At 37.8% G+C, this 14,228-nt stretch overlaps 1 protein-coding gene and 1 non-coding gene across 2 annotated transcripts; one reads left to right on the plus strand and one right to left on the minus strand.

Moving 5' to 3' along the window:
- Window positions 1–1,111: 1,111 nt before the first annotated feature.
- LOC123456875 lies at window positions 1,112–1,218 on the minus strand. The gene has a single exon (XR_006634748.1). It is a non-coding gene; the product is annotated as a U6 spliceosomal RNA (small nuclear RNA).
- An 8,486-nt stretch (window positions 1,219–9,704) lies between these two features.
- Window positions 9,705–13,195, plus strand: LOC101615093 (coiled-coil domain-containing protein 90B, mitochondrial-like). The gene is made up of 2 exons (XM_045139901.1): window positions 9,705–9,772; window positions 12,243–13,195. The coding sequence occupies exons 1-2, from the start codon at window positions 9,705–9,707 to the stop codon at window positions 13,165–13,167; spliced, it is 993 nt and encodes a 330-aa protein (XP_044995836.1). The 3' UTR covers window positions 13,168–13,195.
- The last annotated feature ends 1,033 nt before the right edge of the window (window positions 13,196–14,228 follow it).

Here is a 14,228-nt window from a genome sequence, read left to right on the forward strand (position 1 = left end):
TGAGTGTCCCCTAGACTCACATGTAAATTCCATGCTGTTCAGTGTTGGAGAGTCTGAGTAATTCTGCATTAGGGAATTTTCATACATACTTAGTTTTTGGTTGATTCACTCCCAACCACACTTCTATCCCTCTACTCCTTGTCCCTTTTCCCCACTATATCTCTCCCACCCACAGAATGTTTCTTTCCACGTTTATATCATATCTATTTATTTATATTTGTTATCCTTTCATCTTTCCCTCAAAGTCATTATTCATCTCATGTGTTATTTTTTTTCTAGTTTCCTGGTGTCTACCAACAAGTACTCTCACAAAACTATACATATGTAACAATTATAAGCTAGGATCTTGTGAGAGACAGTATACAGTATTTGTCTTTCTGAGCCTGAGTTTCTCAATATAATATTTTCTAGTTTTATCCATTAGCCCACCATATTTTACAAGAATTGTTATAATAAATAAAATAGCCTAAATTCACAACATTCTAATCCTTTTTTATTTATGTATTTGAGATTGAGAAAGAGAAAGAGAATGGGCTCTCCAGGGCCTCCAGCTGCTTCAAATGAACTCCAGACACATGCACCACCTTTTGCATTTGGCTTATGTGGGTCCTGGAGAATCAAATGTAGGTCCACTGGCTTTGTAGGCTAGTGCCCTAACCATTAAAAAATCTCTCCAAGCCGGGCGTGGTAGTGCACGCCTTTATTCCCAGCACTCGGGAGGCAGAGTTACGAGGACCACTGTGAATTCAAGGCCACCCTGAGACTCCATAGTGAATTCCAGGTCAGCCAGGGCTAGAAGGAGACCCTACCTCGAAAAACCAAAATAAAATAAAATAAAATAAAGAAATCTCTCCAGCCTACATTCTAATCCTCTAAAATCACAAAAAATAACTCATGGTAACTATTGAAACACACCATTTCATATGTTTTAGGTATATTACAAACCTATTAAAATTAAGTACCTATATTAAGTATATAGATTTGTTTACATCTTGGTAGTGCTAGATCAAGGAATGAAAACAACTCTAATTTCAGAAGTTATTGCTAGATTTGCCTTTATATGAGGACTTTAACTTTTTCTTTCAGCACAACATATAAAAATGCCTGTTTCAAAATTATGAAATGCTTCATGAATTGGTGTGTCAACTTTGCACAGAGGCCATGTTAATGTTCTCTGTATCATTCCAATTATAGTATATATGCTGCTGCAGTAAGCACCATGAAGTCATTTTTGATTTAGTAATGGATGAATGCTTTCAGGTGGCATGCAGCCAAAGATAGTGCACACTATAAAACTCTTCTGTCCATTTATCCTGGCATAGGGAGAGAAAGAGAAAAATGATTTTCTGGACAGATGTAGTTTTCTTTTTTTTTTTTTTTTCTTAAGAGTGGTGATTGGAGGGAAGCCATATCACCTTATGTTTCAGCATGCATGAATTTGTGCTCTAGCTAATATGGACACAAATAGTAAGAAGGAGTTAATATTCTAAACTTTGAGCAATTGTGCATAAAGAGTTATTGGCTGATTTAGAAACAGCTTTGAGGAAAGTAGTTTGCCCAATTCAAACCAACACAGATTGAAGTTGGAAACAGAAAAGGAAAAGGACTGATGATGGGGTGTTTGGGAAAAGAGAGATCTTGGATACCTCTGAAGAAAAACAAATTAAAACAGTAAAATAAAGATTTATTAATCAGAGCAATATGAGTCAGGTACTCTATCAAGGTATTTGTATGTATGTCTTCACTCATTTAATCTCATAAAACTTCATAAAGCATATATATATGTTATTCTTGCTCTAAGAATCCCTAGGCCAAACCAATTTGACCAATCCAATATAAATACAATCAAACTTGTGGTCTAAGTGGGAAATAAATCCAATATTTGGTAAGTAAAGTGCATCTTTTTGACAGAATCAAATATCAGAAAAAATTATCTGATCTTTGCAAAAGAAGTAAAGTTTCAAGACAAAAGTTTAAAAAATGATAATTTCAATAATGTTAGGTGATCAAAATTGTCAGAGGACAAACTGACCACTCCTGGAATGAAGGGATTTTGTCAACTACAGGCACCTCAGGCTAATTCTGACCTGAGTACTCTTAAGACAAATACTTGAGAGTCCTGTCAAAGAGAAACTTCCCCGAGATCAGAGTTTTTACTGAAGTGGCTTAGAGTTTCACAACTTAGATGTGTATGAAGAAAAATTCAAGTTGTATCTTATATTTGCCATGGTAGTATATCTTCTTTTGATTATTGAGGCAAATAAGCTACCTTAGGCATCTATTTCACCTTTGTTAATGATGACCTGTGCCTGAATTTCTAACCCACAGCCGTATATCAACTACTTTAATAGCCAGTCATGAAAAGTTGCCTCTGCACCTGGTATACTCAAGGGAAGAGGCTTCAACTATAGTAGCATTTACTTTATCTTTTCAAAGCCAACTAGTGAACATGACACATGTTCTAATCTTACAAGTTTTCTGTCACAGACTGATACATAATTCAGTAAGGATGATGATAAAGAATTTTAATATGCACAGAGAAAATTATATTCCCTGAATCCAAGCCAGGCGTAGAAGCACTTTTATCTGCCCTATCATTCAATGGGATAAAAGAATTTTACATTCTTGAATTTCAATTGCTGTCAATTGAAATTGGATCTATTCACTGAGAGTTTACAGAGAGGTGTATTCTCAGGTTTGTCTAAATCCAAATTGCAATAAACTATCTATTTGGAGGTTCTGATGTCCACATTTTATTTTAGGATTTGAGATTAAATGAAAAATAACATTTAAAAGGCCTAAACAGTTTAAATAATTTATTATGTGATTATCTGTATTAAGTGCATTTCCTTGCATTATCATTGAAAATATCTTTAAAGTCACATAGATAATGCTTGATAGTGATTGTTACAAAAGGACTGAAAAAAATTTTTTTTTTCTGGAAAGATAGCAATTAAATGCCCTTTCCTCCTATCATTTCTCTTTGTATGATGCTTATGTTGATGTGCTATGGTAAAAATAAAGTATGATAGTTCAGAATGCTATCAGACTTATAAGAAAATATGGTGGTGATTTACTAGGGTTTTATGTTGAGTTCATTACTGTTATCAGCTCATATCTCATTTGGAGTGTGGTGTGGTGATAAAAACAGCTGAGGGGCCTGATATTTACCATGTAGGTCAAAAAAGCAGTTTAGAATATAGACGTAAATTTTCATAAAGCCATGTGAAATTCTATATTTTTGTTAATCAGAAATGTTACATCAACAATTTAATTTGATAGCCAGGCATGGTGGCGCATGCCTTTAATCCCCGCACTCGGGAGGCAGAGGTAGGAGGATCGCCATGAGTTCAAGGCCACCCTGAGACTACAGAGTTAATTCCAGATCAGCCTGGACCAGAGTGAGACCCTACCTCAAAAAACCAAAAAACCAGTAGGTGGGCAAGGGTACTATTCATGAGAGCTGCAGAAAAGCAGAAAATATATTGTCCGTATATAGTGTCAATGTCTGTGTCTGTTATATGATAGAAACTGAAATTTCTGCCCGCTTGGAAACACATGTATTGACTAGCATATATGTTCTTCTCAATAGACTCCAGGAGAAAATATAAGGATAGTACATTGGCTGATGATAATGCATATTAAGCACTTTCTGGAGCAAATTTGTATATTCCATGCAATTGAGTGTGGAACATGTATTGAAATAAGGAAACCAGACTCTTGTATGGACTTTGGTCTACTTGGTAATTTCCCTAATATATAATTTCCTTCAAATTCTTAAGTTAGATTTTGTTTTTAAACAGCCTTTCTATATAGAAAGCAATTGGATAAAGATGAATAGTTGGTCTTGTACACTGTTGTACCCAACAGTTAATATAATGTTATTAATATGTTAACATAGATTTTCAGTCTCTCTTGACTTGCAGCACATTATATTAGTAATTAATGATTGAATATTGCTAAAAGCTTTAATATCTACCTATTTGCTAGATATGATTTCTCTTTATCATTTTTTTCTGAATGTCTAAATGATAGGAAATTCCTAGTCGAGCATATAGATTTATGTATATGGTTTAAAGTACTTCTCTATATGCCTTATTAAGTTTACTGCAAGTATATCATACACAATATACTGATTTTAATTCATATGTTCTTGGTATATGGTGATCTGGACAAAAAGTATATTTTTAAATTATTTTAAATATTATTTTACCAAAATATTGCTGTTTCCAGAAATAAAACTGAACACTATAGTAGTATTGATATCCATAAAGACAAAAGCACCCATTATCCTATGCACATGGTAAATGAATAGAAGTATGAATGCTATTAGCAACTATTGCAAACAATAGTATGTTATACTAATCATAATGGATACCTATTCTTTAGATACAACTATGAGAATTGAAATTCTACTTCTTATCCCAGAGGAAACAAAAATTCTCAGATTTGTAATCTGCAAGTCATTTCACTAATAATCTTATAAATTTGCCATATAACTATGAGTAATACAAAACAAAGAACCATTGCTTTGAACTTTGGGAAAGTTGATGCAAACTGTATGGATTCTTGTGTGATTTAACAGTTTGTTTAACATTTTATTAGTGATGTCTAAATGTTATAAAAAAATGGATGATTTCCAAAATACTTTCCCAGAACTGGATAACATAGAAAAGAGAATATTTACTCTTAGTTTACCTGTAATAGCAAATGTTTGCAAAAAAAAATTAATCTAAAAGTCTCAAGGTAATGGAGAAGAGTGATGGTCAGTATGTTCAAATGAAATTCAGTTGATGTAGCTACTTTACTAGAATTATAGTCTAGAAACAAAACAAGAAAGTAATAAAGTGCTAGAAAAATTTATATATCATAAAGAGGGTATTTCAAGTGACTGCAATGAATAGTGATTGGATGCAAATCCAAATTTAAAAAACATAACTCCTTATTTAATAAAATATACAAAAGTAAATTCCACATAAAATAACTTGATCAGTGCAGTAAGTATTATATAAGTGCAATGAAAATACATGAAATTTTGAAAAATTCCATTTCAGTTTACTATCATCTCATTTCAGTTTAAGGGAATCACTTCTAAACCCAAAGACAAAGAGAAAAAGAAAGAGAAATAACTAAGTGTAGATTCTGCTGTTTTAACACAATTAATAGACAAAGAATAAAACAGTAAAATGTTTATCAAAACATTGGAATATGGCAAATCAATAGTGACTATCATAATATCTCTTTTATTATTTGTGTGTGTGTGTGTGTGTGTGTGTGTGTGTGTGTGTATGTATGTATGTGTATTATGGGTGTGTGTATGAGTACATGCATGCAGAGGTCAGATAAGAAATTCAGAGTGGTTATCTTCTATCTTTTATTTATTCATTTATTTATTTATAGATTTCTTCTTTTCAAATTTTATTTTATATAAGTTATAACAGGTTATATAGTATTATCCCTTCACTCCAATTCCCATTACCCTGGAGGTCTTCCTCGGTGGGGTTATGGTAATCACTATGTGGTCATAAAGTCCTAAGTCAGGCCCTATGGGGTAGGAGAGACTGTGTATTAAGGTATTCCTATCCACTCTGTGGCTCTTATACTCTTTCTTCTCCCTCTAATGCAATATTCCCTAAGCAATATCAGGCCTATTGACAGTTTTATTTAGTGTTGAGGTTTTTGTAGTCTCTGCTTTTACGCTTTCATAGGTTATTATTATTCTAAATGTCTGCTACCATCAACAGGAGACTAGTTTTCAGGTTACAGTGAGAGAGAAGTATTCATGATTTCACTTCCTCTACAATTTCTCCTGGGCCCTGTAGATGAGTTAGAGGTGAAAAGTCTCATGGTAGGCAACTGGCAATTGTTTTGTCTTTTGGAAGGATCTAGACTTTCCTTCTTTTTTTCTGCCACCTGTGAAATGAGACAGAATCTTCTACCAAGCATGAGAGGAATTTAGATTAAAGGGGGTATCAAAAATTGTTTAGGAAATTTTTGGTGTGACAGCCCAGTCTTTCCTGATCATGGAATTCTGACTTGGTCTCCAGTACAAAATATGGGTTTCCTCCTACTGAGGGAACTGGAATCAGCACAGCTGCTCATCAACTGATGAATACATAATGAATATGTATTGAATATACAAAATAGAATTATATTCAGCAGTAAGGAAAAATGAAATTATGAAGTTTGCAGGTAAATATATGGAGTTGGAAAAAATCATTCTAAGCAAACTTGTCATGTCCTCCTCGACCAGCAAGGAAGACACAACCACCAGTTCTCCTTACAGCAGTTTATTCAGGCAACTTCAAGCTTCATCTCCCCCGAGCCTCGGGCGGGGCTTCCTTATAAGCGCACTCACTCCGCCCAATCACCCCAGGCTATGCAACCTCTCCAGGCAAGCATCAGAAGCCAATGAGCAGCGGTGAGGGCGAGCTCCTCCAAATATGGACTTGTTTGTCCCAAGCATAGAACTTCCTTCAGGCACCATCTTTAGGGCTTGGCCCGAGGGGCTCTCCACAGCCCCCCCTTATTTATTATTTTAAAAGGCGCAACGGCAGGACACAACGGGTGGAGGTGAAGGAACCCCAGGAGGGGGACCCCATGCTCTGCCCGGATATGGCGACACCCCAAATCACTCACGAGAAGCGGTCTTGATGCAAACTGCAAGAGGATTTTATTCCAAGCACACTGGGGCCCATAGTCGTACACCGCACAGGGGTAGAGCACTGCAGAGCCCCGAATGCAGGAATGGGACAGTTTTTATAGGGTTTTTAACAAAGCCTGTGCATTAGACCAATCATTTTTTTAATATCAGGAGCCCTCAGGGTGCGAGCCAGTCAGTTTGTGCCACCCCATAGTTTCTAAGCCAATTAGTTTAATTTGTTCAAGCCCCTCATGGACCAATCATTCTCTTATGACCTTTGTGGTCAGCATTTGCGCAGGTCCTTGGGTGGGAGTAGCAGAGTGTGGTACCAGTCTCCTATGACGTTGGAGGTCAGCATTTGCGCAGGTCCTTAGGTGGGGGTAGTAGAGTATGGTATCAGCCTCCTACGACCTTGGTGGTCTGAGGCAGGCTGCTACAGCTTATGGTGTGAGCTACTAAGGCTTACAGTGTGGGCTATTAAGGCTTATGGTGCAGGCTATTAACAGAGACCAAATAAGTGGTTCAATTCATTACTCATTTCCCATCCCTGAGGGCTATCTCATGCCCTTTTTACCTAGTTTTATATTAGGAGCAGGCTCTGATATAATGAGAAGAGGGATACTTTACTTGCTTCCAACAGAGAGTAAAGCCTGGAGTTTGAGGTATGCAGGGGCCCGCTTAAGCTCCCCTTGGAGCGTGATAGTATTTCTGGGCTTCTGAATTCTTGGGCCTTTCAGAGGTAGAGGTCTGATCCCTGGTGTGCAAGTACCCTTTTCCCAGGGGAAGGAATATGAGTACAACCTTCATGCAATCAAACATGCCTCCCAGAGAGTCGCCCAACTGCTCGTAGGTAACCCCCTGTGCAGTGCTTTGCCTCGCACCCCGAGTGTGATGAATACTTAGGAAGCCACTATTTAAGGGCAGCAAGCCAAATCTGGGGAGACTGTCCTTCTTCTATCACAGCAAAGGCCTGAACTATCATGGCAGAGGTGCAGGCCTGTGCCCTTTTGAGGTGACAAATACACCACATGCACACCACACAAACTAATATCAGCATTCCCCCCAGGGCTCCTATGCCCGCCCACTCCTTTAGATGATTCACTGCAGCGGAGATCCATGTCGTCAGCCCAGTTGCCAGAGAAAGATCCACTCGAGTAGAATTCACCGTCACTATTTCAAGCCGTAGATCCTGCAACAACTGTTAAAAACCTTGAGACCAGCTTCCCTGCAATTGGGAGGATAAGAGCCTGGACAGATGAGCTGATGTGTAACATCCATCTGCTATAATTGTAATGGAAGTAACCCTCTGGGATTGATACCAAATGAGGGGAGATTTTAATAAACTATACATTTTGGGCATGCTAAGACAATTTCTCTGGCTTCTGCACGTGTTATATTAAATTTTAATTGTAACACTCGATAGGCTGGGTTTTTGTCACTTTATAGAACACAACCGGATGCAATTTAAAAAAGGTCATAAGAGGATGTTTAGGATAATGATTATCTATTTTTCCATCAAAGCAACAACTTAAAATGGCCCAAGCATCTATAGTTGCAGTTAAGGCTCTGACTTGATAACTGTCATAAGGCATAATACGAGTCTGTGGCATGAACCCAAAATGTTGTAGACACTGGCGGAGTCCTTCAATAGCAAGAACAGCCAAAGCTGTGGGGATATGCTCCACTGTTTTTCCAGGAGAGCTTTTAGGATGTATCCACAACAGAGGACCTTGCTGCCATAATACACTTGTCGGCTGTTCTACTGTTTACAAGATGCAAAGATCTACAGGTGTTCCTTCTATTACTCTATGTAATTGGGCAGTAGAAATCTCTTCATTAACAACATTAATAGCTTTTTGGTCATCTTCTGTCAGGATTCTAGGTGAATTTAAAGCTGTATCTCCCTCTAATATTTTGAATAGTGGCTTTAAGACATAATTAGGGATTTTTAAATATGGACAAATCCAATTTATAAATGTTCCATGTTCTCTAGCAAAATCTAAATCTCTTCCTAGTTTTTCCCAACTGGTCACTGTCAAGTTTCCCGACACGGCAAACCAGGGGGCTGCTGTATCACATTCCTTCAAGAAACGTTGCAGGGTGGCTCTACTCAATTCCAACCCCTCTAATTTGAGCAGTTCCTACAACGCTGAATAGATCGGATGCGATGATGACACACCCATAGTTTCAATTTTACCTTTCTAGTGCCTACTTCCTGGCATCCTAAATAGCCTCTAATTTTCAATTTTACCTTTCTAGTGCCTGCTTCCTAGCCTCTAATTTTCCTGAGGACCTTCCCCAAACCCTGGGGTTGTTTCTAGCGCCTGCTTCCTGGTGTCCTAAATAGCCTCTAATTTTCCTGAGGACCTTCCCCAAACCCTGGGGTTGTAAGCCCAACTTACCAGGGACTTACCCTGCGCGCACCCCTGACTGTTGTAAGTTCTGAACTCTTCGGTGGGGGAGTCGGGTTCCCCGTACGGGCCACCACTTGTTGCGTCCTCCTCGACCAGCAAGGAAGACACAACCACCAGTTCTCCTTACAGCAGTTTATTCAGGCAACTTCAAGCTTCATCTCACCTGAGCCTCGGGCGGGGCTTCCTTATAAGCGCACTCACTCTGCCCAATCACCCCAGGCTACGCAACCTCTCCAGGCAAGCATCAGAAGTCAATGAGCAGCGGTGAGGGCGAGCTCCTCCAAATATGGACTTGTTTGTCCCAAGCATAGAACTTCCTTCAGGCGCCATCTTTAGGGCTTGGCCCGAGGGGCTCTCCACACAAACTCATGCAGACACAGAAAGAAAAAACACTGTATGTATGTACGCTCTCATATGAGGTTTCTAACTGATATTAAGTGGAGATAAATTCAAATGGCAGTTGACACTAGGAATATAGGCATAAAAGTAGAGTGAGACCGGGAAAGAGAAAAAAAATGGGGTGGGGAAAGAAGAGAGCTTTCCTGGTTTCCTGACAAGTTGAGAGGGTGGCAGGAGATTGGAGAGGCAAGTGGTACGGAAATCTAGGCAGTTGAGAGGGTAGGCAAGGCATTACACAAAAAAGTAAAATGGCATTAAGAATCATTTCCAAGGAAACCCTCATTCTGACTAGAATTCTACAAGATATAACAACCAGGTAAGTTGTGGGGTCATCTTGGACAGAAGGTGGAAAAAGCTTAACCTTTTTATTTCCTTGTTTGTTTGTTTTTTTTGTTTGTTTGTTTCTTTTTTTAAAAAACTAGGATTTCAGTGTAGCCCAGGCTATTTTGGAATTCGCTAAGTAGTTTTCAGGCTGAACTCACAATGATCCTCCTACCTCTGCCTCCCGAGGGTGCTGGGATTAACAGTATGTGCCACCAAACCTGGCTGAAAAAGCTTAACCTTCAAAGGATGGACTCTGGCTGGTAAGTCCAAGGTCCAGGACTGGGTTAACCCCTACAGAGTAGTGTAGGCCAGTGAGACCCATAAATTCCCTAAAACCCTGTAGACCATTTCCAAAACACTTGATTACAGCCCAGAGCTGAAACGTAAGGCACTGCTGCTTAATGCACCACAGGCTGCAGTCACAGGACATCAGAACACCATGCTGGAATCAAAAGGGAAACTAGATCCTAGATCCCTATTGGCTAGCCCTCATAGTGATGAAGAGCCCTATCCAAGCTGCTGGAGGACAATGGGTACCAAATGCATGAATAAGCAGGAGACCCTACAGTCTATGAAGTCAACCAGCTGAACAAGAAACCTCTACAGTCAATATTATTTTTTCATATTAAAAAGGTAATAAATTTTATGGACTAGTATTGATAAGATGTAAAAATGGATGCTAAGCAGACTATTTTTTCACAATGTAAACTGGAAAATAATTTGACACTATGTATTTAAAGTCTTCATTACTACTTTCTTTCATAAAGAATGCATCTAAAAATTATCCTAAAGAAATAATTAGAGCTGTGCACAAATAAGTAGATGAATATTTATCTAAGTCTTGTTTATGCTAGAAAAAAAGTAAAAGGAACATGACTTAAAAGCAGGGAATTACTCAATGGCTTATAGAAAATCTGTATTGTAATATCTGATGTAGGCATTAAAAGCAAAGCATTAAGAAAATAATGACATGAAAAATTTTGAAATATATAAAACAGTTTTTAAAAGTGTACCAAGTATGATTATAATTTCACATTGTACATACATACAGTCATTAAAAATTCATACCTATCCAGGTACATGCCTTTAATCCCAGCAGGTAGGCAGAGGTAACAGGATCTCCAGGAGTTTGAGATCACCCTAAGACTACATAGTGAATTCCAGGTCAGCCTGAGCTACAGTGAGACTCTACCTCAAAAACCAAAAACAAACAAACAAACAAAAAAAACATACCTACATACATCAATGCAGAAAATGGTAGCCATGTTTTAATCTGCATTGTGGAATTATAAGTTACTATTTTGTATTTTCCTGTACTTAAAAAAATAATATAATCAGAGTATATCATTTAAAATTGCACTAAAACCCTTGTTATTCCATTTCCTTTGCCTTAGAGAGAATCAGAATTTTTAAACTTTATGTAAACGTTTAACATTTATAATATGTATAACATTTTACTGCAGTTTTTAAAGACACATTTATTTATTTATTTATTTGAGTGAGAGAGACAGAGAGAGGGAGACTGGGTATGCAAGGGCCTACAGACACTACAATTGAACTCCAGACACATGTGCCACCTTGTGCATCTGGCTTATGTGGGTCCTGGGGAATCAGACCAAGGGCCTTTGGCTTTGCAGGCAAGCACCTTAACTACTAAGCCACCTCTCCAGCCCCAGGTTTTTTTTTTTTTTTTTGGTTTGTTTTTTGGTTTTATTGACTTGCTTTTATCCAACTGGATTTGGAATTTCCTTTTATCATCTGTATAATCTAGCTTAAGAAACACTTAATGGATGCTTAATAAATGTCTAATGACTAAGTCAATAGTCTAAGGCGACAGTTGTATGAATATTAAAGGTAATTTTAATGTTCAGTCCACTTCTTATGTTAGATTACAATAAATTTCCAATGCAGTATATTTTTAATCTCACTAAATATATACCAGAAGACTCATACAGATATACAAATTAGGTTTTACCGATGGGTCTACTTTAATTCACTGTTTCATAGATTTTAACTTGATTTTATGGGTACCAATAAATACTCACTCTCAAATGTCTTACTGTTTTGTGATTTTTTTTAAGTTGAAATAATTAAGTTTAATACCTGCTGAATTTAGATCATCTCATTGCTTTTTCTATCTGATAATAGGTTTTTTGCTATTTTATTTTTGTATAAAGAGTATAATATAATTTTGTTCATTTTTGTGTCTCAGGTGCATTGTAATGTAATATAGATTTTATGAATAGCTGTTTCTGTCTGGACTCCTTTCCAAAAATTACTTTAGTAAACTACTTTAAAGAATGTGTGGTGCTGTGGGATTGTCTCTTATTGCCAGCGAATGGGTGCCAGAACGTTCTCCAAGATCCTGCTTTCTTAAGGCGGTAAAAATGGAAACAATTGGAAATGGGCGGTAGGAGAAGGAGCAACTCTGAACCCAGATAAGGAAGCGTGGCTGTGTGCAGAGGCCCAACTTTGCAAGATTGGGATGGAGGCTGCGCTGGACGTGCCATCTGTAACAAATCAGAAACTACATTTCCCAGCATCCCCGTGGTACCAGAACTACTTTACCTGAAAGCCTCAGCGAGATTGAGCCCTCTTCCGCAACCTCCGGTCTCCCACTGCGAGAACTTGAGGGGTCGCTGGCTGTGGTGGCTCGTGTGCCCCTCTGGGAGCGGAGACAGCTGGGCTTCAGCACCCCGCGGGCGTTTCTCGAAGGCCCCGCGGAGAGATTACCTGACCACCACAACTAGGGAAGGATACAAGAGGAGACCAGTGGATATAACTCCTTTAGAACAAAGGAAGCTAACATTTGATACTCATGCATTGGTTCAGGACTTGGAAACACATGGATTTGACAAAGCCCAAGCTGAAACAATTGTATCAGTATTAACTACCTTATCAAATGCCAGCCTGGATACTATTTATAAGGAGATGGTTGCTCAAACTCAACAGAAAATAACAGTACAAAAGCTAATGGCTCATTTGGATTCTATCAGAAAAGACATGGTTATACTAGGAAAAAGTGAATTTGCAAATCTGAGAGCAGAGAATGAGAAAATGAAAATTGAATTAGTCCAAGTTAAGCAACCGCTGGTGCATGAAACCAGTCGAATCAGAGCAGATAACAAGCTGGACATCAACCTGGAAAGGAGCCAAGTCACAGATATGTTTACAGATCAAGACAAGCAGCTTATGGAAGCCAACACAGACTTTACGAGAAAGGATACCCAAACAAAAAGTGTTATTTTGGAGACCAGTAATAAAATTGATACTGAGATTGCTTCCTTAAAGACACTGATGGAGTCAAACAAAATTGAGACAGTTCGTTATCTTGCAGCCTCAGTGTTCACTTGCTTGGCAATAGCTTTGGGGTTCTACAGATTCTGAAAGTACCACTAGCACTCCCTCCCTCTGCTGCCACTACTGACTTCTGAGAACCTAAGTGTCAGCTGCAGCAAAAGCTGACTCCAAAGTTATGCACTGAAGAGAAGTGTTTTAAGTATTTATTTTGTATGCCTTTATTATGTTGAGAAGCTGTTATACAAAACCTGACTTACTTAAAATAGAAGAGCCTTTGTCCTTATCTTTTTGATAGTTATCAAAACACAAACAGCTTTCCTGTGGATAACTTTGTAAATAAAATAGGACATTGTTGTTTTCTGGATCGAACCTTCTTGATAAATATTGAAGTTTTTATATAAAAGATTGTTATAACATTGTTTGGATTTTGAAAGTGACTGTAAGTGAAGTTATTTTGTAATGAACAATAGATTTTAAAATAAAAAAATGACTTTAAAAAAAAGAATGTATATGTGTGTGTGCATTCTGAGAAGAGAAAAAAATGAAAAGTCATTTGAATTTTTATTCAAATTAAAAGTAGTCATTATTACCTGGGCATGGTGGTGCATGCCTTTAACCCCAGCACTTGGGAGGCAGAAGTAGGAGGATCACAATGAGTTCAAGGCCACCCTGAGACTCCATAGTGAATTACAGGTCAACCTGAGTACAGTGAGACCATACCTTGAAAAAAAAATAGTCATTATTAAATGACTACTTTATTATCCCTTCATGTTGTGTGTAGAATTTCTTTCCTATGAGGTGTGCATATATGGGTTGGTTTGTGTGTGCTGACATTTAGACCCAATTTGCAGCAACAACAAAATTTTGTTTGAAATGCATCATGACTCATAATTATTTGTATGTTAACAAAACTAATTAATTTTAAAAATAGCTATATATGCACAGAAATTGGCCTCAATATCCATGACCTCTCAGTGCAATACCTACACAAGACCCTCATAATAGGAGAAAAAGATTATGACCTCAAATTAAAAGAGAGACTAATGGAGAAAGGGAGGGACTATGGCAGAGAGTAGAGTTATGAAGGGGAAAGAGGAGGAGGGGAGGAAAATAACATGGTTTATTGTCTGTAATCGCAAAAGTTGTCA

The sequence above is a fragment of the Jaculus jaculus genome, chromosome X, assembly GCF_020740685.1.
Source record: "Jaculus jaculus isolate mJacJac1 chromosome X, mJacJac1.mat.Y.cur, whole genome shotgun sequence".
NCBI lineage: Eukaryota > Metazoa > Chordata > Mammalia > Rodentia > Dipodidae > Jaculus > Jaculus jaculus.

What these genes read in the sequence shown, in the direction of transcription:
- LOC101615093 (XM_045139901.1), top strand. Translation starts at nt 9,705, where the DNA reads ATGGCATTAAGAATCATTTCCAAGGAAACCCTCATTCTGACTAGAATT. An exon ending in CTACAAGATATAACAACCAG is followed by an intron (nt 9,773 to 12,242) that starts GTAAGTTGTGGG and finishes GGCTGTGTGCAG; the next exon opens with AGGCCCAACTTTGCAAGATT.